Genomic DNA, 27,098 nt, shown 5'->3' with positions numbered 1-27,098 from the left:
CATGTTTTTACCCTCTGTATACTCATCGTTTACAAAATCAAATAGAATGAAATGTCAGTCAAATTCTTTCAGTGCTGCATGTAGTTGTAACGCGGATTGTAATGTTGTGCCTCAAGTGCTAGGGCCTGTCGTGATATTATGGATCGCTTATGTTCCACCAGGATCTGGTAGTCTTCATAATTCTGCGGCCTCTATGTATCGTCATCTCGCACAACTCTCTAACTTTAAGAATCTTGTGAATTTGGCATGAGAAAATTTGCAGCCTTCCAGACATTGAATGGGTCAACGAGGTGTCGTACGTCACCTCAAGATCGGGTGACAGGGGGCTGACCAGGCCAGAACCCAATTGATTGGGTATAAGTGACAAGTGCTCCAAAAAGTTTCTCGGCGATAGAATAATGGAACAAGGAAAAATGTAAATAAAGAAAATTTGTTATAGATGTGGATTCTCGTATCGTGGGGAGGAGAGGTACATTTTTTAACTTCAATAGTAAGTACCTGAGAGAGAAATCGATTTAACTAGGTTTCAGAACCCACAAACACTTCCTTATCCCTTAAAATTGATGTTTTACAGTTAATACGAGCAGCAAGCAACACATATTTTGATCTTCGGGGGTTAAACCGAAACCGAAAGATCGAGGCAATCGTCAACTTAACTGATCGAACAGGTACTAACATAATTTTCAGAGAGAAATGTTCGTTGCAATATGTTTATTGCAGCTTTGCAACTTGATTGAAGAGCAGAGTACGAAAACACACAGCAGGTAAGCAACTCATTTTGGTGACTGTTCCTCACCTGACATTGCACGAGAAATCGATTTAAGTTGGTTTTACAACTCAACAACCTTATCCCTAAAATTTATGCTTTACTCAAACGAAGAACATTTTGATCTTGCAACAAAAGAACAAGGAGATCGTCTTCTTAAAAAATCGAACGGGTACTACCCGGGGTAGTGGGTAATACCTTACGAGAAATATTAAAAAGGTATGAAAGTCGGTGGTTTTCCGAAAAAACACCATATTTTCGGACTACCACAATTTAGGTCACCATCATCATTTTCCCCAAATTATTTTTCACGTATTTTCTTTAATTAGGTATGACTTTGTCGAAAAACCTCACCGAACCTCCACGCGGTGTGGGGTGGGTGGCTCGAACGGGAGGTGCATGGGTGTTTCTAACCTATGCAAAGGAAGGGACTAGCCATCTCTACAACAAGGAAAGGCTCTAATAGCCTCTACTAACCTTAGAACCGCAGCATAACCGCTTTTCCCACAGGCAAATAACACCTTCCGCAGGAAACTAACACGCTCACAGGCCCCCACATGACGTGTAACCCCAGGATTTGGTTTTGGATCGGACGCTGAAAACAACGATAGAGTCTACACGCTCACAGACTACCACGTCTCGTGTAACCCCAGGATTTGACACGTTCACAGGCTACCAAGTCTCGTGTAACCTTAGGATTTAACACGCTCACAGGCTACCACGTCTCGTGTAACCCTAGGACTCTAACACTTAACAGACTCTAACACGCTCACAGGATTCCACGTCTCGTGTACCCTAGGATTTTGTTTTGGATCGGACACTCAAAACAACGATAGAGGAGCAGTCTACACGCTCACAGGCTACCATGTCTCGTGTAACCCCAGGATTTTACACGTTCACAGGCTACCACGCCTCGTGTACCCTAGGATTTGACACGCTCACAGGCTACCAAGTCTCGTGTAACCTTAGGACTCGAACACTTAACAGATTCTAACACGCTCACAGGCTTCCACGTCTCGTGTACCCTAGGATTTGGTTTTGGATCGGACACTCAAAACAACAATAGAGGAGCGGTCTACACGCACACAGGCTACCATGTCTCGTGTAACCCTAGGATTTAACACGCTCACAGGCTACCAAGTCTCGTGTAACCTTAGGACTCTAACACTTAACAGACTCTAACACGCTCACAGGCTTCCACGTCTCGTGTACCCTAGGATTTGGTTTTTGGATCGGACACTCAAAACAACGATAGAGGAGCGGTCTACACGCTCACAGACTACCACGTCTCGTGTAACCTTAGGATTTAACACGCTCACAGGCTACCACGTCTCGTGTAACCCTAGGACTCTAACACTTAACAGACTCTAATACGCTCACAGGCTTCCACGTCTCGGGTACCCTAGGATTTGGTTTTGGATCGGACACTCAAAAGAACGATAGAGGAGTGGTCTACACGCTCACAGGCTACCATGTCTCGTGTAACCCCAGGATTTTACACGTTCACAGGCTACTACGCCTCGTGTACCCTAGGATTTTGTTTTTGGATCGGACACTCAAAACAACGATAGAGGAGCGGTCTACACGCTCACAGACTACCAAGTCTCGTGTAACCTCAGGATTTAACACGCTCACAGGCTACCACGTCTTGTGTAACCCTAGGATTTGGTTTTGGATCGGACACTCAAAACAACGGTAGAGGAGCGGACTACACGAGTACACGCTCACAGGCTACCATGTCTCGTGTCACCCCAGGATTTTACACGTTCAAAGGCTACCACGCCTCGTGTACCCTAGGATTTGGTTTTGGATCGGACACTCAAAACAACGATAGAGGAGCGGTCTACACTCTACACGCTCACAGGCTACCATGTCTCGTGTAACCCTAGGATTTAACACGCTCACAGGCTACCAAGTCTCGTGTAACCTTAGGACTCTAACACTTAACAGACTCTAACACGCTCACAGGCTTCCACGTCTCGTGTACCCTAGGATTTGGTTTTTGGATCGGACACTCAAAACAACGACAGAGGAGTGGTCTACATAGTGACGTTACAGGAACATTGCATACTCCTACGAGTTGCATGTAGCAGGCCATGACCGTCCCTGGAAGTCCCTGTCTCCTCATCGTTAACCCGTAAGGGGTTGCACCAGGGGCGGTGGTAACAGAACTTCAAGACTCTCGGATTCTGTTGTCGATATCTATGTATAATATAATTATGGTATATAACTTGGGAGTCTCTCTCTCTAGCAGCAGGAGTTGGAGAATGGGGACGCGTTGTGAAAGCCACCGCAAGGAAGGCTTACAGTCGACGCCGACCAATCAAAAGAAGAAAGAAGAAGACTTTGTCGATTTACTATCAATTTAGTAAGTTATAAATATGATTCATAACGGTTGAACACGTTCCATTTATAGAAGTCAGCAAGCTCTGCTACTATTTCATTTGCCACGGCGGTGAAATTTCGGGAGCGGTGGAGGAAAATAAATGCCGGCGGTCTCCCATTCCGATTCCCGTCTGGAGGATTAGAAGTCAAGTTAAAACTAACTTTTAAAGGCGCCGGAGAAACTGTTCATAAGATGAAACAGCTTGTTAGAGGTGCCTACACCTGGGACTACACTGGAGAGAGAAACGTCCCTGAACCAGAAGAAGAAATTGACTTGTAATTTTTCAAATTTCATATTTTATTTTATTGATTTTCTCAAATAAAAAATTCCTCAAATACGATGATTTAATTTGGGGTGCGAAATGCGGTGGATTTCGGAAAAAAATCTCATATTTTCGTTACCAAATTTAAATTGAATGTTGTGACTAGAAATAATTGCAGTTACGTTACTTAAATTCAAATTGGGTCAATTGTGCGTGTTGCTGGGTTGATTATCTTCATGTTCGTAAATAAATTTAATAATTTAAGGCAAAATGTTTTATTGAATGTAAGCAAGAGACCTCCAAGATTTAAAAAAATTACCTCCGGACCTCAGGCTTTTCTGTTCATAAACAGATTGAAGTCGGAACGACAGGCTCAGCACCGCCCAGTCACTGAAAGAAATGTGAAGATCCAGATTCGGTGGTATACTATTTGCCGTATCCCGCTACTTCAACCTATTATTAACTGGCTTTGTCCTTGAGTTCAATCAAATTCGTTCACAGATTTGAGAGAATTTTTTTGTTTCCAGCGTTATGGTAATCTTGGCAGGGCACTTTGTATTCTACTTCTTGAACAGTAACCATTCAAAACAATACTACAGAACAAAAGTTCCTTATATAATATATATAGGTGAAGTTTAGAAAAAGTTTCCTTGTATGTGTGCTAGAAGTAAGATATCGTGTTCACGGTCCTGAATTGACAAAATCACGAGATGCCAGTATATCAATAGTTATTTTCCTTACTATAGTTAGTTACTATAGTTACTAGTTACTATGGTTCCATACTATAGTAATACCGATAAAAATATTAACATATTATGACATGGCACAAACAAAAATGAAATGGCTTTTTATCATGGCTTACCCCTCAAATGAAAACAAAGCAATTGTTAGTCTTAAAGTCTGAACTATTAACAATCAATTGAAATTGAAGAAATCATAATCGCAAATTCAAATTATAATGTATCTGATAAAATTTCCGCAGTTGGTGTCTTGTTTCTTCGTCTTCTAGCTAGGCGTATGACTATCTTACTCGCTCTAACGTCTCTTCAGTCTACTATGTTTCACTTTATTTCACTTTATTTAACTTTATTTCACTATCTTTTACCGTCTGAACATGGTATCCTAAATGTCCTCACTTCATTCCCACGTGGTTCTGTCCTCTTTGATATGAAGTAAAGCATTGATCGATGGGCGATGAGGAAATAAGTGATCAAGTTATCAGGTGAAATGACTTACACTGCCATATGGTAGGTGATATTGTGATATGGTAAGTGATAATGTGATATGATAGGAGATATAGTGATATGATAGGAGATATTGTGATATGGTAGATGATATTGTGATATGGTAATTGATATTGTGATATGATAGGTGATATTGTGATATGAAAGTTGTCATTGCATTATACCAAGTGGTATCACTGATCCTGAGAAAAGATAGCTGCTCTTATGACTATGAGATGTGAGATTGTGTGAGGTGATATCGTGAGATAACAAGTAGTGCCTACTCCTGATATCTTCACTTGTATCTCTTGTAAAGCCAGAACGCGAACACAAGGTTGCAGATCTCCACCACCACAAATACTATTGCTACAATTCCCATTAACTTGAGGTTACCCGTCACGAAATCCTCCAGCTTCGTCACACAGCCCTGAAAATGGTTTCAAATACAGAATTAATTCAATCTTAACGTAATTAATCCAATAAGTTTAAGAATTTTTTAAAACGTTTTGAATTTTGATAAACTTACATTTGTGTGAATTGAGTCAGCTTTGGTGCCCTGGTTTTCCCCGCACTTCAGCTCCACCTTTAGACAGCATGAGTCAGGCACGTGAGTGGAGTTACCAGCAGCAACCCACTTTACAGCTAGCGTGGAGTTAGAATAGTCTTTGTAGTCAGTCAACCCGCAGCAGTCGAGATTCTCCTGAAAGTATTTAGTCAGTTTTAGTTTCGGATTTCCCTATTATTTGATTATTAAGACTTCACTCTGATATAATATTATAGTGAAATACTCTGAATTCTGATATACTGATATCAAAGTGAAATCAGGTTACCTGAGCTAAATTGAGAGCGGTTGTATAAGCCTCCTCCTCCGACTCGGTCCCTCCGTACGCCGCTAGAGATTTGGTGATTCCTTCCCTGATATAAGACTCAGCATCGTCTTGGAAGAGGAAAGCGATGACTATCCCAGCCAGTTGAATTAGGATTATTATCAGAAGAAAAATTCCATACTGAAATAAAACATTATTACTTAAAGTTGAGTTACTGTGGGTTTTAGATAATATTATATTATATATACCCAAGTTCGTTTAATTATGGCGGGTTAAATTCGGCGGTTTTTCGGAAATTCCGTCTTATTTTAACCCGCCATTATTTTTACCCGCCATAATAAAAACCCGCCGAGTCAACTTTTGGATTACTGACAGGGAATATATCATAATAATTGTATCGTTCCTATTTTACATTGAAACAAGGGTCATGAACTCACTTTCTAGGTAGTCCGACCATAGCGAGGTGGTTTTATTCAAATACGTTGGTTGTAATAGACGAATAAGTACTGTCAAACTGATTGATACCGTACTATGATACTTATTACCTATTCAAACTTACTACCTATTCATATCAATTACTAAGATATTATACTACAATACTTTTAATTTAAAATGTTATTTTACTTTGAAACTGCGAACAAAAACGCAGTCTGGAAGCAAAATTGGGTAGAATTTTGCAATATGACTGGTAAATTCGGTGGATTTCAAATTTTGTTCCGAAAATAATATTGCAGGTAAATAAGTCGCGTGTTAAATTTGGAGGGTTTTCATTGTAGAACATCTACAATGAAGTGTACTGTAAAGAAAGGGCAGTCGAACTATACGACGACCTTGTAGAGGCATCGACGAACTTTCTAAGTAATAAAAAAATTATTATTATAGATGATTTATAACTTAAGTTAATACAGAGAGTAACGTTTAACTAAAAGCATAAGTATAACTCAGAGGGTATAAATATTGGTTTTCATTCCAAAACCCTCGAACTACACTCACCAGGTAACACGTGGTAACCCAAGTAACACGTGGTAACCCAGGTAACAAGTGGTAACCCAGGTAACACGTGGTAACCCAGGTAACACGTGGTAACTCCAGGTAACACGTGGTAACCCAGGTAACACGTGGTAACCCAGGTAACACGTGGTAACCCAGGTAACACGTGGTAACCCAGGTAACACGTGGTAACCCAGGTAACACGTGGTAACCCAGGTAACACGTGGTAACCCAGGTAACACGTGGTAACCCAGGTAACACGTGGTAACCCAGGTAACACGTGGTAACCAGGTAACACGTGGTAACCCAGGTAACACGTGGTAACCCAGGTAACACGTGGTAACCCAGGTAACACGTGGTAAACCAGGTAACACGTGGTAAACCAGGTAACACGTGGTAACCCAGGTAACACGTGGTAAAACCCAGGTAACCCAGGTAACACATGGTAACCCAGGTAACACGTGGTAACCTAGGTAAACTCTCGAACTACACTCACCAGTAAGAGCATGCAGCCGTTCTTCTTAGCGGCTCCACAACAGCCCAGGAAGCCGATAAGAGCGATAAGGAACCCGACCACTAGAAGAACAACACTCGCACTGAAGAGACCACCGTCCATAAGCTCTGAGTAGTCTTTACCATCTATAAAGATGTAGAGACCCACTGCAAACAGGGCCACACCTAGCAACTGAGGTTATATTATATTATTGATAAACTAGTTAAGCGCAAATAACAAACTTTACATTGTGCAACAACATTCAGTATTCATTCGCATGAATGGAAACCCCCAGCCCACTTTTATTTATGTTTTTAAATAAGTTAAGAGCACCTCAAATAGATAGAAAAGGGAGAATAAGTATGACTTACCCATACTACTATGTTGCAGATAAACAGTACGATCCGTACCACTCCTGTTCCACACGACATTGCTGAAGAAAAATCGTCACATTTCTAGTATTATAGAAAAAAGGTACTTATTTAGTATAATAGCTGTAAATGAATTTTGATCAGTATGTGACTGATGCAAGACTGTACCTAGGTATATTCTGATTCCCAGAAAAACATAACCAGGAGTGGTAAACTACAAGAAGATGGATCTTTTCTTGAACAAAAATATAAATGTTCGAAAAGATGCCATCGAAAACACTCCACTTCATTTCTGTTCGCTTATGTTAATTTAAAGTAACAAAATATTCAATGAATGAAATAATATATACATATATAAACGTAGCATTGATAATGATCAGTTATAATGGAAGAAAAAAATTTAAATGACGAATTAATAAAGTTTAAACTATCACATCTTGAAACAAGAATATAATTGACATGCCGGACATGAGCCGTTTATAAAACAAACATGAACTGTATGTATAATATGTGAGTAAACCACTAGGCTGATAACAGGAAGTTCGTATCGTGCTCACACAACATGAAACTCGTGCCGACACGCTTACCAATTAGATAAACACTGGCTCAAAACATAAATAAATAGATAAAAAGTTGAACATAAAACAAATGGAGATGCGAAAATATATACAAGAGTACAAGCATTGGAGTTCAGAATTCAGAAATGATGGAGTTATAGAGATTATTGTTAACATCGAGCACTTCCCATAACACGTGGTAACGAGCCTATCAAACCTACCTTAACAAGTCTTTAGGGTGGGACTATCATGAACAACCCTTCACAGAAATGCTTGTGGCAAATTAGTTCCCAGAATAAAGGTTTTTCCAAAAATAGATGCTCTCAGAATGGCTCATTATGGTGTTCAAATAACACATCTTTGATACAATCGCGTACATATATCTATATATGCAAATAATCTGCTTTGATAGTGCAATCAAGAAGTTGTAGATTACATTTCAATAACACTATAACAATAATAATGATTGTACTGCAAAAGCCCTGTCACATATAGGATGGCTTGCACGTGTTGACCAAGTGAGTGAAGCCAGGTGACTGTTTAACTGTAAGTGTATTGCTATTCAATTAGTCATATTTGTCATTGTTCCAGTATCTGAATATTCCTTGTCACAAGGCTTTCGCCATGATACTACTACTTAGTGAAACGACAATGGGGGTTACGCGACACGACGTGATACAAAATATTCCATGATATATAAGAATCGTGAGCTAGATTTATAAGGTAACTACAGGGTAGTATGTGACATATTGCACAATGCCGCATGCTCAAATCACACTTTATCACATATCATTTGAACATTCTTCGTCGCATACAGCATACTATTACTTCTGGCCTAGTAATTTAAAAGTTTGTAAAAAATGACTCAACAAATAAATGGATCGCCCAAAATTGTAGCCAATCACCACCCGAGTCGAAAGGTTACAGACTGTTCCGAAATTCAAAATAAATTATGAAAAGTGAAAACAATTATTTTTAAGGGCATCAAATTGATGTTCTGAAAAGTATTTTGCACCTTATAACTTTATAAACATGCTACCTGATATTTGTAAACCACGTGTAATACGTGTACGTGTACCAATTGGAGTGTTAGATATCTTCTAGGAATAAATATTTGAATTAAGCAGGTCAAAGTAGTCGAACTTCAAAGTTTGTCGAACTAGAGTGCGTGTTGAATTACAGTGCGTGTTGAACTACAGTGCGTGTTGAACTAGAGTGAGTGTTGAACTACAGTGCGTGTTGAACTACAGTGCGTGTTGAACTACAGTGCGTGTTGAACTACAGTGCGTGTTGAACTACAGTGCGTGTCGAACTACAGTGCGTGTTGAACTACAGTGCGTGTTGAACTACAGTGCGTGTCGAACTACAGTGCGTGTTGAACTACAGTGCGTGTCGAACTACAGTGCGTGTCGAACGACAGTGCGTGTTGAACTACAGTGCGTGTCGAACGACAGTGCGTGTTGAACTACAGTGCGTGTTGAACTAGAGTGCGTGTTGAACTACAGTGCGTGTTGAACTACAGTGCGTGTCGAACGACAGTGCGTGTTGAACTACAGTGCGTGTTGAACTACAGTGCGTGTTGAACTACAGTTCATGGTGAACTACAGTGCGTGTTGAACTAGAGTGCGTGTTGAACTACAGTGCGTGTTGAACTAGAGTACGTGTCGAACTAGAGTGCGTGTTGAACTAGAGTGCGTGTTGAACTAGAGTACGTGTCGAACTACAGTGCGTGTTGAACTAGAGTGCGTGTTGAACTACAGTGCGTGTTGAACTAGAGTGCGTGTTGAACTAGAGTGCGTGTTGAACTACAGTGCGTGTTGAACTACAGTGCGTGTCGAACGACAGTGCGTGTTGAACTACAGTGCGTGTTGAACTACAGTTCATGGTGAACTACAGTGCGTGTTGAACTAGAGTGCGTGTTGAACTACAGTGCGTGTTGAACTAGAGTACGTGTCGAACTACAGTGCGTGTTGAACTAGAGTGCGTGTTGAACTAGAGTACGTGTCGAACTACAGTGCGTGTTGAACTAGAGTGCGTGTTGAACTACAGTGCGTGTTGAACTACAGTGCATGTCGAACTACAGTGCATGTCGAACTACAGTGCATGTCGAACTACAGTGCATGTCGAACTAGAGTACGTGTTGAACTTGAATTACAGTGCATGTCGAACTACAGTGCATGTCGAACTAGAGTACGTGTCGAACTACAGTGCGTGTTGAACTAGAGTGCGTGTTGAACTAGAGTACGTGTCGAACTACAGTGCGTGTTGAACTAGAGTGCGTGTTGAACTACAGTGCGTGTTGAACTACAGTGCATGTCGAACTACAGTGCATGTCGAACTACAGTGCATGTCGAACTACAGTGCATGTCGAACTAGAGTACGTGTTGAACTTGAATTACAGTGCATGTCGAACTACAGTGCATGTCGAACTACAGTGCATGTCGAACTAGAGTACGTGTTGAACTTGAACTACAGTGCATGTCGAACTACAGTGCATGTCGAACTAGAGTACGTGTTGAACTTGAATTACAGTGCATGTCGAACTAGAGTACGCGTACTGAAAACTTTGACCACATGCACAGTAGTTGTACTTGAGTAATTGTAACTGTAAGACGTAAGTACTTAAAGAGGGAACATTACTAAAGCTAAACGAAATTACTAAACGCTACATCTGAAATTGTAAGTGCACAAGGAATATAATATAGTACAGTGTATATAAACACTATCGAATTTAAATGTTTATAGAAGTGTTTCGCATAGATATGCCGATTAAAAATAGAAAAGGAAGACGCTCAAATTTGCTGTATTTTTTTTCTAATTCTGAAAATCAATTGGGTTTTCCACTGGAAAGAAAAAAAGTAAGGTATGCCAACATGCAGTTAATTGAAAAACTATTGAATATTGATACACGGACCATTTCAAATTGAACAATATGCGACTATTTAATGGGTTTGTGACTTTTTAATGGGTTGTGTAAGCTTGATGAGGGGAGCCGTATCAAGTTTCAAGTTTCATTACAATGTTGCATATTATAGCTGTGATCTAGTGCTGACTCGTACAAGTCACTGGAATATAAAAGTTGCTTCCAAAGAAACGTTCACAATGTAGATACTAGATTGTCCATAGTTTGCTACTTGAGCTAAATTTAACTACCTTATTGGACTTTATTTGAACGGACATTAATTGGACGCTGGACGCCTTAGAGTTCATTTTAATGTCCGTTCAAATAAAGTCCGACAAGGTTTTTAGATTAAATATATTAAATGAATGTCTTTGAGTGTTCATTTTAATGTCCGTTGATCAAAATTATGTCCGTTCACAAAATATCCGGTCAAATAACGTCCGATAAGGTAACTCTGCTGATATCTTGAAGAATTAAACGCATGTGGTATTTAACGCGAGAGAAGCACTGCAGAGCAGACGCAAGAAGCTAGGCTGCTTAGCTACCTACAATCTACATATGTTGAGAACAAAGACACACCGAAAACGAAGAGACACAATTAAGCTGTATTGAGGTGCTTGTAGATACATACCTGTAATTAGTGTGTAAATATTACTTTCAGGAAAGGTTACATTTACAAATAATAAGATAATATACGCTTGCGCCCTCTTTTGCCAGTGACACTGTCTATTTATAGTCGAGGTCGCAACGTACTGAAACTCTCTTCAACACGTTGCAACCCCTTTTCTAAGAAAAGATAAGAGATATACAACATATAGCAAAACTCTCTTCAACAAAGCTGGTCAATTAAAGCTTTTGTAATAAAGCCATTTAAATCAGATGGTATTTGGTTCAGGATCAGTTATTCAGTAACATAGATGGATTCTCAACTAACCCAAAAGTAAACTTTAGTCATCTAATATAATAGAACACAGCGTTCGATATTATACCATTTACTAAAGATAATAATAAATAGTGTTTAGTAGTACAGTGTTTAGTGTTTAGTATTGCAGTGTTCAATGTTTAGTATTACAGTGTTTAATGTTTAGTATTACAGTGTTTAATGTTTAGTATTGCAGTGTTTAGTGTTTAGTATTGCAGTGTTTAGTGTTTAGTATTACAGTGTTTAGTGTTTAGTATTACAGTGTTTAGTGTTTAGTATTACAGTGTTTAATGTTTAGTAGTACAGTGTTTAGTGTTCAGTATTGCAGTGTTTAATGTTTAGTATTACAGTGTTAAGTGTGTAGTATTGCAGTGTTTAGTGTTTAGTATTGCAGTGTTTAATGTTTAGTATTACAGTGTTTAATGTTTAGTATTACAGTGTTTAATGTTTAGTATTGCAGTGTTAAGTGTGTAGTATTGCAGTGTTTAGTGTTTAGTATTGCAGTGTTCAATGTTTAGTATTACAGTGTTTAATGTTTAGTATTACAGTGTTTAATGTTTAGTATTGCAGTGTTTAGTGTTTAGTATTGCAGTGTTTAGTGTTTAGTATTACAGTGTTTAGTGTTTAGTATTACAGTGTTTAGTGTTTAGTATTGCAGTGTTCAATGTTTAGTAGTACAGTGTTTAGTGTTCAGTATTGCAGTGTTTAATGTTTAGTATTACAGTGTTAAGTGTGTAGTATTGCAGTGTTTAGTGTTTAGTATTGCAGTGTTTAATGTTTAGTATTACAGTGTTTAGTGTTTAGTATTGCAGTGTTTAGTGTTTAGTATTACAGTGTTTAGTGTTTAGTATTACAGTGTTTAGTGTTTAGTATTACAGTGTTTAATGTTTAGTATTACAGTGTTTAATGTTTAGTATTACAGTGTTTAATGTTTAGTATTACAGTGTTTAGTGTTTAGTATTACAGTGTTAAGTGTGTAGTATTGCAGTGTTTAGTGTTTAGTATTACAGTGTTTAGTGTTTAGTATTACAGTGTTTAGTGTTTAGTATTACAGTGTTTAGTGTTTAGTATTACAGTGTTTAATGTTTAGTATTACAGTGTTTAATGTTTAGTATTACAGTGTTTAATGTTTAGTATTACAGTGTTTAATGTTTAGTATTACAGTGTTTAATGTTTAGTATTACAGTGTTTAGTGTTTAGTATTACAGTGTTTAGTGTTTAGTATTACAGTGTTTAGTGTTTAGTATTGCAGTGTTTAGTGTTTAGTATTACAGTGTTTAGTGTTTAGTATTACAGTGTTTAGTGTTTAGTATTACAGTGTTTAGTGTTTAGTATTGCAGTGTTTAGTGTTTAGTATTGCAGTGTTAAGTGTGTAGTATTGCAGTGTTTAATGTTTAGTATTACAGTGTTTAATGTTTAGTATTGCAGTGTTTAGTGTTTAGTATTGCAGTGTTTAGTGTTTAGTATTACAGTGTTTAGTGTTTAGTATTACAGTGTTTAGTGTTTAGTATTGCAGTGTTCAATGTTTAGTAGTACAGTGTTTAGTGTTCAGTATTGCAGTGTTTAATGTTTAGTATTACAGTGTTAAGTGTGTAGTATTGCAGTGTTTAGTGTTTAGTATTGCAGTGTTTAATGTTTAGTATTACAGTGTTTAGTGTTTAGTATTGCAGTGTTTAGTGTTTAGTATTACAGTGTTTAGTGTTTAGTATTACAGTGTTTAGTGTTTAGTATTACAGTGTTTAATGTTTAGTATTACAGTGTTTAATGTTTAGTATTACAGTGTTTAATGTTTAGTATTACAGTGTTTAGTGTTTAGTATTACAGTGTTAAGTGTGTAGTATTGCAGTGTTTAGTGTTTAGTATTACAGTGTTTAGTGTTTAGTATTACAGTGTTTAGTGTTTAGTATTACAGTGTTTAGTGTTTAGTATTACAGTGTTTAATGTTTAGTATTACAGTGTTTAATGTTTAGTATTACAGTGTTTAATGTTTAGTATTACAGTGTTTAATGTTTAGTATTACAGTGTTTAATGTTTAGTATTACAGTGTTTAGTGTTTAGTATTACAGTGTTTAGTGTTTAGTATTACAGTGTTTAGTGTTTAGTATTACAGTGTTTAGTGTTTAGTATTGCAGTGTTTAGTGTTTAGTATTACAGTGTTTAGTGTTTAGTATTACAGTGTTTAGTGTTTAGTATTACAGTGTTTAGTGTTTAGTATTGCAGTGTTTAGTGTTTAGTATTGCAGTGTTAAGTGTGTAGTATTGCAGTGTTTAAAGTGTAGTATTATAGTGTTTAGTATGATAGTGTTTAGTATTATAGTGTTTAGTATTACAGTGTTTAGTGTTTAGTATTACAGTGTTTAGTGTTTAGTATTGCAGTGTTTAGTGTTTAGTATTGCAGTGTTTAATGTTTAGTATTGCAGTGTTTAATGTTTAGTATTACAGTGTTAAGTGTTTAGTATTGCAGTGTTAAGTGTGTAGTATTACAGTGTTTAAAGTGTAGTATTATAGTGTTTAGTATGATAGTGTTTAGTATTATAGTGTTTAGTATTATAGTGTTTAGTAGCATCAAAAAATATCCGTCACAACCGAAGATTCAACCGATGAAATGAAGCTCGCACTGAACACAACGTAATTACCACAATTCACAAACCGATCAAAATAGCGCTCGCCATGAAGTTAGCACTTAAAACTTGTCATTTGTTCCACTAGCTATAAGTATAAGGCACAGGTAAAGTCCTTACTGCCCGCCGATGCTTTAACATTGTTCTCCATGTATGATATTGGGTACCTATGATACAAGTTATAACTCCCCCTTTATTTGCTACACGTTGCAAGCCTCTCTCGTGCACGCAAAGTGTGCACTCAGGCAGGAGGTCACAAAAGGGGTAAAACCCTTTATCGATATAATTATAATATAGTATGGAGCAGTCGGGTATCTTTGTAATTCCTTTTCAAAAAAGGTTTTACCGCTCTATTTATTAATGTAAAATGTTGCAGGCCAACTAACAGACGTTTAAACTCATAGTAACCCATATCTTTGTGTTAGAAATTAATATTGGGTTTTTCTGGATAATATTTGTAATAGGAGAGAATTACGTTAGGATTGGGCGACATCTGTCCGACAGCGACATCTGTCCGACAGCCGAATTGGGGTTTTCGGACAGATGTCGCTGTCGGACAGGAGTCGTTCTTGGCGACATCTGTCCGAATTTCGGATCATATTGTAATTTCGGTTCACATTCGTATTTCACAAGCTCACGGGTAATCTCGTGACGTTGCTCCCATTGTTCGAATGCTGATGTGATCCATTGAGATCTGATCCATCGATACGTGATTGACTATTTGAGGACAGGGTTGTGCTAGCCGTACACTGTCGATCACATCACAGGACACAGCCTACATGAGTGCATATAGGACAGCGGCCGTATGGAGATCAGTTATCGCAATCCACAAAATCAACCAATCTTCAGTAAACAGACCCAGATCCGCAGCAAACAGACCCGAGAGATCTGGAAACGCTATCCATTCCTGCAAACTACATCCTCTCTACCGACAACAGTCCAATGATACTCTGGGACTCTGGATGGGACGATCAACAGACTCGTCGATCTTTCCTTTGGGGGACTTCTAAGAACGCAGATCATATGGTGGTCGCGGAGCATTGGGTAGTCGACGGTACCTTCAAATCCGCACCTAATCTCTTCCATCAGCTCTTCATAGTCCACGGACTCTTCCCTGATGGCTGGCACCTCCCCCTCTTCTATGGACTCATTCCTGGAAAATAGACACCTGGAGATAGACACCTGGGTATTGAAATCAAATCACAATTTCGGACAAATGTCGTTTTTTTCTGGTACCCTTAGTCGGACAGATGTCGCTGTCGGACAGATGTCGCTGTCGGACAGGAGTCGTGTTACCTGATTCTACTAACCAATATTTAATCCTGGACTATTATTAATCATGCTACCTGAGCGCCAAAACAAGAAACTTGAACAATGAGCTTGTTGTTGAATATATTTCGTGATCGATGAGAAAGACAAGATGCATTAAAAGCCCAGCTACAACTGAAATAAAAGCTACGTGAAAAGTATGCTACGTAAACTTAAAACATACTTTCAGATGAGAACAGCTGGAATTGGATAAAGGTCGAGGAACTTTCTGATTAAAATCACATTTTCACCTGAGTAGCCCTGTGCATTTCAGACACGCCCATCGTTCAAGAGAGATAAAAATAACGCCTGACGGAAAAAACAGAGTTTTGAAGATCCTGTAGAGAATTTGGATATTTCTTGAAACAGAGTCCCGGTCCCACTTGAGACATACAGTTAACAAAAAAAACACTTAACGCACCGTTATACCGAACTATATGCACACGTATAAAGAGAAGGAAAGGTATTTGAATTGCTATTGGATACTTGGACTCCGGCTATATTGGCATTCTCCTTGAATATATGTGAATAGTGTATACTGAGAATTCAACTTTGTAAAATCACTATTTTCATTTCTAAAATTACAATCGTTATCTTCCTAAGCTGCTATCTCTGTTGTATGCTAGCAACCCTCCGTAATGTGACCAACTAACCGAGCTTCCAGATAATCTACAGAATTACAGTACTTATTTAAGAAGATTGGGACAGTTGCTCCAGTAACCTCAATACCTGATATGAGATAGTAAAATGCAGTATTGTTGATGTAGTAACTAGTAGTAGTAAGTAAGAACCTGGAACCACATCATGTGATGTGATTATCAAGCTCGCACCACTGTTAGATGTGGGCCCGCCTTATAGAATCACCTGCATTCATATCATTACCCCTACACCAACACCCGTCGTTCCGATCCTCTCTAAGCCAATCAGAAGCCAGATACTGCCCAAATGATAGGGACTGTCCAATCAGAAGCGGTTCTGGGAGAATGGGATTCGAAGTGTCGTCATGTGATCGGACGCTCAATATGCTCAGTTGTGGGTGAGAGGATAATATTTTTGTTTCAACTATGAGTTTATTTGGCAGTCATGCTGTAAGCGTGTTTTTTATAGCTGCCCTGCTTTTTATTTCTGATGGTGGGATTCTCAACGATTTGTCTAGGTAGGTTGTCAAAGAGGACCATTTGTTAAACTTCGTGTTAATCAATAATTTACTCTCATGTTTGCAACAGTGGTTTTTTAATTTAATACGAGATCCTCCGCTTATAAACACTGCAGACGGTAATTTAAATGATTACTGGCGAGACTTTTTGTAAAATAAACTACTTCCTCACTACACAGACTGCTGACGAGTGCAGATGATGGGAATTGGTGTACTTACCCTGCTCCTCAAGTTCAACAGGTATAGTTTATACAATAAGCGCCATGAGTTGGCACAGAATTTTTTCTTCCGATTTTGATAAATTTGGTACAAAAATTTGTCTAAAATGTGAATTAAACAATTTCACCGTGTAGCAATTTTCGATAAAAATGCTGCACGGCGCTTGTTCGCCGCGCGTACTTTTCTCCGCGAACATTTTTAGATTTTAGCCTGTAACTTCCACAGTTTCATTTATTTTGAAATAATTGATACGGAGTCGTAATCAGCTCAGCGAGACGAAACTTTTGGTACTAATATCTCAATAGATTTAAAGGAACATTATTTAAAAAATTTTAAAACCTGAACATAAGGGTCACTCACCCTTTGTGTAAAATTTTGAACTATTTTAAACTATTATAATTTTAAACTATTATAATTTTGGTACAAAATTTCGTCTGACCAAGCTATTTCAAACTATTCGATATTTTAGGAATTATAGGCATTTTATTTTTAAGCAAAAAATTACCCATTTTTCGTCCTTCTTGCAATGCACAGGAGGCCCACATACAGCTCGATCTTATCGTGCTGCACGGTGAATTTGCATTATGCACACTTGAAGGTAACTTTCGATACAAAATTTATCAAAATCGGAGACAAAAATTCTGTGCCCACTCATGGCGCTTATTACATAGATTAGTATGAATCTTTGGAAGCTGTTGCGCAACAATTATACGGCTTTTAAGTAAAATTAATGGGAAATATTTATCTGTATACATTTTAACAAAGAACAATAAGTGCGTGTGTTCTTCAACGGCACACCTCTAGAAGAAGTGAATGACTTCAAATACCGTGGATCTTACAGTTACATAAGTTCAACTAGCAGAGAGTAGAGACATCAATGTTAGGAAAAGCCTTGCCTCAGCCTGGAAAGCAATGCTTTTTGGAAATCGGAAATATGTAGGAAGATCAAGACGAAGATTTTCAGAACCACAATAGTACCTGTTATTCTGAATGGCGCAGAAACGTGAATCACTTTGCTGCTGATGAGTATTACTACAGCTCCTTTAATGTTATCTTCTGAGTGGTCTGGAAGATAACAACGAAATGTGTACTTTTATTTTTATACCTTTGTGCTAATTATTAATACCGAGTCCGGCTTAAGGTATCCTACATCAAAACACTAAAATGCCAAGAACTCTTTGCTTTAATTAAGCTTTCACAAATTAGTTACGCTTTCACAATTACTTAAGCTTTCACTAACAGGAGACAAAATAGGTCACATAAGTTCTATTGTGTCGATCTTTGCCGATTAGGGCAAAATGTCCACTCCATTTAAATTGCTGTCTACGATATTTAATTATTAATGGTTATTGTTATTATCTTGTAGTACTACTAACTGTTTTGTAGTAGTAGTACATCTGCCGTTTTCTGACAAAAGTGATTAAGTAACATTTTGGAAATTTCGGGTTTTTTGGTCTAACTTTTGTTTTTGGGCCAAGAACTATCCCTGAGGACCACTGGATGCATTCGCCGACCCCCCAAAACCCCCTTTTTGAAACCCCCTAAAATGCAAAAAATGGTCATTTTTCTGAGAAAAGTGCTTAAGTAACATTTTGGAAAACGGGTGCCGTTTATTTCAAAAATGGTGCCATTTTGGAAACTAAAAACGGTGGCATTGTTTTCTACGTCAAAAACTGGCCTAGTGACGGCAATTTGGTGATCGTGGGTCTTTTGGCCTGGGAAAAAACAATTTATGTCACTTAAGCACTTTTGTGAAAACGGGCTTGTTTTCTCACAAAAGTGCTTAAGTGCCATTATACGTTTAATTAAATGTTGATTCTGCCAACTGAAACTATATAATCGGCACTAACAAATTTAAATTTTCACGACGGATCGATTGGTGATGGTCATAAACTTCAGAAACGCTAGCTTCGCCGTCAAAATTGCCGGTTTGTTAATGCAGAACGTTTCAAAATATACGTCATAATTTGCTTTAAAATTTTTTATTCTCTTATAAGTTGAGACTGGCGGGATTATCGAGAGGCAAGGGAACATTAGCAAAGAGATAGAAGCGATTTGCTTCACTGCTCCTTCTCTGTTGATATGGAGAAAGTTCTTTTACTACCACACATGCCGGAGTACAAGGAGGCGATTTTTACAAGACGCCTTGTCACATTTAACGAGACCTTCGCGAGGCTGGGGTCAGACGGAGCTCCTTTAGCAATTCTTTGGAATGAGTCAATCGCAGGAAGGAAAGATGAGAATGTGTCCTCGACTTGGATAAGGGCAATAAAACATTTTGCCAGTTGGCAAGATTGGTGGTAGCAGGGAGATCATTTTTTGGGCAGACAATTGTTCTGCTCAAAACAAGTGTTGGACTTTATTTACTGCCCTATGTTCATCAACAGCCCAGATGTTGACCTGGACAAGATAACGGTCAAGTATCTAAAGCCAGTGCACACCTTTATGAGTGCAGACTCATTCCACCATAAAGTGGAGTTGTCCATTAAACAATCAGGTCAACTTCATGATTATAAGGACTTTGTTCGGGCAGTTGAACAGGTGGGTTTTGCGATAAGCATGAACTGCACAGACTTTGAATCGTGGCCAAGGTCCTACGGAACAAGCAACTAAAAAACTAAAGATGTTAAAGTTGTAAGTTTCCAGCGTGGGTCTGTAGAAATGGAATCGAAAACAAATCATGACGAGGTTTCCTTTCATTTCACTCCATTTCTCAGACAAAAAGACGAGAGACTCATTTCCATAGGTTGCAAAATAGCTTTCGCCCAGGAAGAGCCCCGGGGGATAGCTACTCCCAAAAAACAAGACATTATACGTAAACTGTGCAGGCTTATGGCCCCGAGTAGTAGGGTATTCTGGATGAACTTGCCTGATAGTAAAGCTATATAACAGATCTTAATCGAGTGTTTGACTAAAAATCATCTATTTCTTGTATTATTTACCATTTATTTATGTACAGCATTACTTACAATTATGTTACATTTTTATACGCTTGTTTTTCTTTGCCTCGCGTTACGATATCAATAATTCTCAAATCATTGGTCTTTATGAAGAAAGCCTCATCTGAGTTCTTAATTTAATTTCTAAAGAAAGAAACTTATTTATTATTATCCCGTACTTTCACCAATCAACTCTTCGTTGAAATGCTGGTAGAATTTCGACTATTTTTTAATCCGCTGGGGAGAAGGGAGTGTTTTCGTGTTCTTAAACCACCACCAATCAATTTGTCGTAAAATTTTAGGTCAGAATGATCGCAGATAAAGATCCCACTAATGTGGCTGTACTTAAGCACTTTTCTCAGAAAACGAAATTTTCTATTTCAGCGTGTCCCCTATTTACAACCAATGTTTCATCAAAAAAGTTTTAGGCTAATTTTTCGTTTTACTTTCGATGACCAATGGTTTGAACGGGTCATTTTCATCAGAACATGGAGCTTTTGCTGATGTGGCTGTACTTAAGCACTTTTCTCAGAAAACGAAATTTCAAATTTTCTATTTCATGCCCTGCTTCCTTCATTTCCTAAATTACCTTTTAACTTCCTCCTTTACTACGCCCTTTTCACATCACCTCACTCAATTCACCTCATATCTTATTACTACAGTATCTACCAGAACCAACATGGCCCATGTAGGAAGGGGCCTTGACGTTGTTTCCCACTTGGCCCTGCATCCCAGGCTGACGGTCGGCCTCAACCATTGGTTTTGGTAGGTTGCATATTTAAAAAAAAGAGAAAAAAGAAAAGAAAGAACTTGTGCGAGAATTCATTTCCATTTCGGTAGACGTACTCAAGTTCGACACGCACTTTAGTTCGACACGTACTGTGGTTCGACAAACCCTATAACTATAAGGTTCGATTCTGTCGAACTAAAGTGCGTTAGCCGCTACCTGGACTCAAATTCGACATGTACTAAAGTTTTTCAACAAAATAACTTCGACTGTCGAACTAGAGTTTTGAAATCTCCGATATCAAGCAACGATTCTTTACGAGCTTGAAATCTATTTGTTTGTTTGTTTTCCACTTGTCTCATGCTGTTCAATTATGTGTGATTGGTGTGAATGTAATCTCTGTAATACTCATCTATGAAAATTTAACTGGCCTCATACTCAATTGTTAGTTAGCATAATTAATGTAGACTAAGCGGAGAAAAGACTTACGTGTAACCCGTACTCTATTTTATAGATCTAGATGGTAGAGTACGCTATATACCTTATCGGTCATAATTATCACGGACATTATACTTTCACGCTGAATACCTTAGCGTGAATAAGTATGTCCGTGAAAATAATGTCAGTGGCATTAAGGTCCGTGAATAATAAAGTCCGGTAATTATTTCCATTAATTTTAGTGTGTGTGTCCTACATATGCGTAGATATGTGTGTAGCCCGATTACTATATTAGTTTATTAGTATACTAGGACAAATATAATCACTCCTCAGTCACATTCTAGAGTTCAGAAAAAGAGTAAAATACTTATTAAAAAATCACCAAAAATTATCACAATTTCTTGGAAATTTTTGGGTGGTCATGAGCGTGAATAATTATGTCCGTGAAACATTTGGTCCGTGAAAAACTTGTCCGTGATAATTATGTCCGATAAGGTAAATATCTACCACATACCACTCTGTCGAACTAAAGTGCTCTACCTGGACTCTAGTTCGACACGTACCGAAGTTCTACAAGGGTGATATCTTAAGTTGTCGAACTATAATGCGTGTCGAACTAGAGTGCGTAAATCGGCTTCTTATTTGAGTCTAGCAGGTGCTTCAATGCTAACGTCAGATTGCTTTTCTCATTCACCGTACAGTAACGTAGAGAGTATCTGTAATTAGAGTCTCAGTTTCCGCAAGTGCGATCTGGTCTCGTACTTCAAGGATATGTTTGAACACCTTCAAGAGCTACGTCATATTATAAACCACCTAGTAACCACCTAGTAACCATCTAGTAACCACCTAGTAACCACCTAGTAACCACATAGTTACCACCTAGTAACCACCTAGTAACCACATAGTTACCACCTAGTAACCAACTAGTAACCACCTAGTAACCACCTTGTAACCACCTAGTAACCACATAGTTACCACCTAGTAAACACCTAGTTACCACCTAGTAACCACCTAGTAACCACCTAGTAACCACCTAGTAACCACCTAGTAACCACCTAGTAACCACCTAGTAACTACCTAGTAACCACATAGTTACCACCTAATTACCACCTAGTAACCACCTAGTAACCACCTAGTAACCACCTAGTAACCACATAGTTACCACCTAGTAACCACCTAATTACCACCTAGTAACCACCTAGTAACCACCTATTAACCACCTAGTAACCACCTAGTAACCACCTAGTAACCACACCTAGTAACCACCTAGTAACCACCTAGTAACCACCTAGTAACCACCTAGTAACCACCTAGTAACCACATAGTTACCACCTAGTTACCACCTAGTAACCACCTAGTAACCACCTAGTAACCACATAGTTACCACCTAGTAACCACATAATTACAACCTAGTAACCACCTAGTAACCACCTAGTAACCACGCTAACCACCAAGTTTACCGACTTAATATTTAATTATCAGGAGGGAGCAAAGTTTGTAAGGAGTATTAGGGTACGAAGATGTGCTGACCCAGATGGAGGAACTGAAGCTTGTCATCGGATAAAGTGAGTTTTATAATTACAGGTCGAAATTAATTTTGTAAGGTTTATGCTTAGTAAGTTTGAAATTTTTGTAGATTAGAATGTTTAGTAAGCTACAATAAAGTGATGATTTGCTGATTGCTCGATGATGTTACAAATGTAGAGTTATAATTGCCCCGAATACTGAGAAATCTCGATTCGTGTGATTTGCAGTTGTAGTGATTTGTAGTTGTGAAAATGAAAACGAATAAAAACTGAGCAATTTCAAGATAAACAGAAATCTAAGAAAAAAAATGTTATGAATAATTTGTGATTAGGCACACGATCATCATTATACGATCTATATTTAATTTATTGCTAAAAATAAAAATATAGTTAATCAGAACTAGTATCTTAGTATACAATTCCGATCAGTTAACAGATCTGAATACAAGATTTCAATAAAAAATGACAATTTCAAAGAAATATTTTATTATGTACTGAATATGTAGTGACTGAATATTATATTAATATACGCGTCTGAATCTTTATGATTAACAGAAAAACAGCAATATCATATCGTACTAGTGGATGCTCTGTACGTAATGCAGAAATATACCTGCATTGCAAGTCTATTTTAAAACGTAACTACACTACTTACTACACCACTTACGGCTTTACAGTTACCTGCAGCTTACCAGACAACAATCCGAATAAATTCCGCCTTCTCTCACCAATATTCTTGCAATTTATTTAGCCATTAGATAAATTGTGCATTGGACGCCGGGTGGGTTGAATGCAACACCAGCTGTTACAGCTTTGTAAGACACTCATTGATTAGCCTGCCTCACCATTAAAACAACAGAGATTAATAAAAATATAATTATAACTCGTGCAAGTCCGAAATGGGCCGTGTGCTGCTTCTAGGAAGTACATATGACAATACATATCAGCATACTGTTGGCTTTCTTAGAGACCTGATGAGTACCAAGCGGAAATCATGATTGCCTGGTAAGCAAGTTCACACTCATTCCGACAACAGAGATTAAACAGATAGTAATTAATTGGCCATTAAACAAAAGATATCAAATTTAAAAAAATTAATTAATTATCAAACAACAAAGATTAAATGCAAGTAATTATTGGGGATATAAAGAATGAGCTGTACATTTGAAGATCTTTCTGTCTGTATGAAGTTAATGAAAGAATGACGCTAACAAAGGCCTCATGGATCATATTATGCTCATGACACTCTTACATATAAATATTAAATGATAATAATCTAATTGCAATAGTGGGCAGTATCCAGATTACCCGACAGTTGTACACAAACAGAGAAAACAAAACGAATGAACTCGCGAACACCTGTTCGCGAAAAAGTGTCGGGCTATCTGGATACTGCCCAATAATGCTAATAAGTAATAATTATGTTAAATTTTCATTAATTGATCGTGCCAATCCTTCTACAAAAGTTTATTTCTTCTACAAAAGTTTATTTCTTACTGAACATCGGAAAGTAAGTTAAAGTATGATTTCAGAATGACATATGTACACGACCCTAGGGAAATAAGGGAATGCTGCCCAGGCTGGACGGGAGACGACTGCGATCAAGGTCAGTCTAATTAGTAGTAATTATACTAATGAAACTAATTATTAAGAAAGGGGATACTTCTTGAGTACTTGCATGCTGCTGTCCATTTTACTGTTTTTATAACTATAAGTTAAAAGTCTTACGTCCTCCATACTTATTTCACTCTGATGAGATATATTATAACTAACACAGTTCATTTGCTTGATCATTAGCAGGTCAAAATATTAAAGACTTGATAAAACCACATTAGTTTTAATCCAGCATGTCGTGATATAAACTAGCTGTGATACTCAGATCTAACATTTAGAGAGCAATTTTTTATGTAAAACTCATCTTCACGTAAAATAAAGGAACCACGTCAATATAAACAATTTATAGCAAGTTTTACAAAGAAAGTATTTAGCCATATTTGTGGAGATTAAATACTTTCTTTGTAAAACCATTATTTTCTATGTATTCTATTTATTTATACCTCCCCCACAAACAAAGCACAACTATTGTATTTTCAGTGCTGACAGGACCAAATTACAGATCAGAAATACAGAAAGATGAGGTAGTCTGTGAGACTGAGGGTCAGATCAGAGTTGCAGGGTGTAGGAGATGGTCAGTGGACACTGTGTGGATTGTGAATTGTTACCTAATATTAGAAAAAAGTAGCAGTCACTGTGATATCATGACTTCATGATAGTTAGAAAGTCTTGCACGCTGTTTAATTAAAACTAAATCATTCAAGAATTAATAAATCGTTGTTTCTCAGTGAATGTCAGAGCAGAAGGTGGAGTTGTGATACCAGCTCTTGCAATGGTAAGCACTGCTTATAAACTCTGATTACTAAGCACAGTTTATAATCAAGGAAATAACTCTAGACTGGAAATAAAAGCAATAAAGTTCACGTTACAAGGTACATGGATATCACCGCTCTGGTAAATGGTCATTGGTCAGCAACGCTCAGCTAGAGCGAAACCCTCACAAATTAAATTGAATTGCTAAGCTCTTAAAGAGTACAGGCTTGATCAATTCTGTGTAATTGCTCAAGGTGTTTGAACTGAAACGTCAGCAAATGAAGCTAGTAAAGATCCGAGAATCACTAGGCGAATCGGAGACTGCGATAATCACAAAGCTTTTTTTTTTCTTTTTTTTAATCAATAAACTTTCAAATTGTTACACAAATACATCATTTTATTTCAAAGAAAATATCGCCGAATGACCTTACATGCCTTGACAAGTGACCGAGTGTAAACAAAATTAGGGACACCGAAACACCAGTTGACCAGTAAACTGATCATAGCAATTACATTGGGCCCTATATGCACCTATAAGTGAAGCGATGCTGCAACCAAGGCAAACCCCTATATAAACGTATTCCTTAATAACTGCCGTAAAACGTTATGAAACCCCTCACTCACTCAAGATAATGATATTCATAAGTGTATCCGCTCTATAAAAGTATAAAGCAATAAGACGGTGTCATAAGGGATACAGTTAATTCCTGGAGCAACGACTTGATCTTGTTAAGCTTGTAAACTGTAAAGGCATTTCTATCAATCTAAACATTAAAACTGCACACTTTTTATTATTTTAATCAAGTTATTAAACTTCGTGTGACGTCAGAAGAAATCTTATTTCTCAGCTGAGACCAATCATACGAGATACAAAACGAAAGAATAAAAAAAAACCTTATCATCATCTCCGCAGGTGTCTGTCAAGTTTTTGGGGGGAACCTGCTGTCGTTCGACGGTCTGCACTACCAGAAAACCACAAACTGCCAGCACGTGCTAGCTAAGGACTGCTCTGAAGAACAGAAGTTCAAGATTCTGCTAACCTCGCTGTCACGTGACCAAACCTTGCAGTCACGTGACAGAGTATCACAGATCTCACTGGTAAGTTACAGGCTCACCACCTGTTGCCGTCAGCAGTTTTGAGATTATTGCATCTTTCTGTTGATTGGTTTTAAACTCTATTATTCACGTGCTGGTTTGAAGGCCAGTGTTCGCAAAAAAGGTTTGCCAGCCACCAGTCATGTTGCGTCATAGGTTCGAAAAGTTACAACCAGTTATATTGCGTCACAGAACTACAAAGAGTTGGAGTCAACAAAAAATGTAAATAACAAAAAGCTAAAATTACACTGACAACCGCCAAGAACCGCTGAAGCAGAGATCAAATTGACCTCAAATATCTAAAGAATGAAAATTACCCAGCACAAGATATCAGATTGATGTAGAACCTGTCAGGATACTGACAGGTGTTGGGCTTGGCACTGCCAATATCAGGTTAAAGGGAATAGGGATACAAATTACACCTCACAATGTCTAGTGACGTATGTCGTAATAGCAGCGGTATACGTTGTTGTGGAGACATAGCATAATAACCCCTCATTCCACAGCGGTATACGTGGTGGAGCAAGGTGTGGTTTGTAATGTCCCAGTAATCAGTATTTATAATGTCCCTGTAATGACCTCCTATTTGTAATGTACCAGTATTTATAATGTCCCTGTAATGACCTCCTATTCCACACTCCACAGCGGTATACGTAGCGGAGCTGTAAAGTCCCAGTATTTATAATGTCCCAGTAATGACCCCCTATTCTCCAGGTTGATATCCACTACACAACACATCACATTGTACTGTCACGTGACGGGCTAGTGGAGGTTGACGGGGTGACTGTCGCTCTCCCGCACAGTGTTAACGAGATTATACTGCAGAGAGTCGGATTCTTCCTCTTTGTAACCACGCCTGTATGTTAAAATCAGCAATTGCTTTTTAGGAGAAATTACATATATTTTCTGATTGAAGTTCAGGTCTAATATAAAATAGAGACAAATAAGGTCGTGACATTCACTTAAATGTTTCTAAGTGATTTTTTGAGTTACTCTCCATGATT

At 37.9% G+C, this 27,098-nt stretch overlaps 2 protein-coding genes across 2 annotated transcripts in view; both read right to left on the bottom strand.

The window, feature by feature from the left end:
• Positions 1–27,098, bottom strand: part of LOC134817716 (uncharacterized) — a 68,841-nt gene that overhangs the window by 14,973 nt on the left and 26,770 nt on the right. The window lies entirely within an intron of this gene.
• LOC134817718 (CD151 antigen-like) overlaps positions 4,301–27,098 on the bottom strand; it is a 43,989-nt gene continuing 21,191 nt past the window's right edge. Inside the window, exons 2-6 of the mRNA XM_063826960.1 lie at positions 7,319–7,380; positions 6,951–7,139; positions 5,468–5,644; positions 5,164–5,337; positions 4,301–5,064 (exon numbers count right to left, since the gene is read on the bottom strand). Coding sequence (XP_063683030.1) covers positions 4,933–5,064; positions 5,164–5,337; positions 5,468–5,644; positions 6,951–7,139; positions 7,319–7,380 — 734 coding nt within the window. The 3' untranslated portion in view covers positions 4,301–4,932. The remainder of the gene's footprint in view (positions 5,065–5,163; positions 5,338–5,467; positions 5,645–6,950; positions 7,140–7,318; positions 7,381–27,098) is intronic.

The sequence above is a fragment of the Bolinopsis microptera genome, chromosome 7 (assembly GCF_026151205.1).
Source record: "Bolinopsis microptera isolate Bmic1 chromosome 7, MBARI_Bmic_1.0, whole genome shotgun sequence".
Classification (NCBI taxonomy): domain Eukaryota; kingdom Metazoa; phylum Ctenophora; class Tentaculata; order Lobata; family Bolinopsidae; genus Bolinopsis; species Bolinopsis microptera.
Note: the sequence above shows the minus strand (reverse complement) of the source record. Positions and strands in the feature narration are given on the sequence as shown.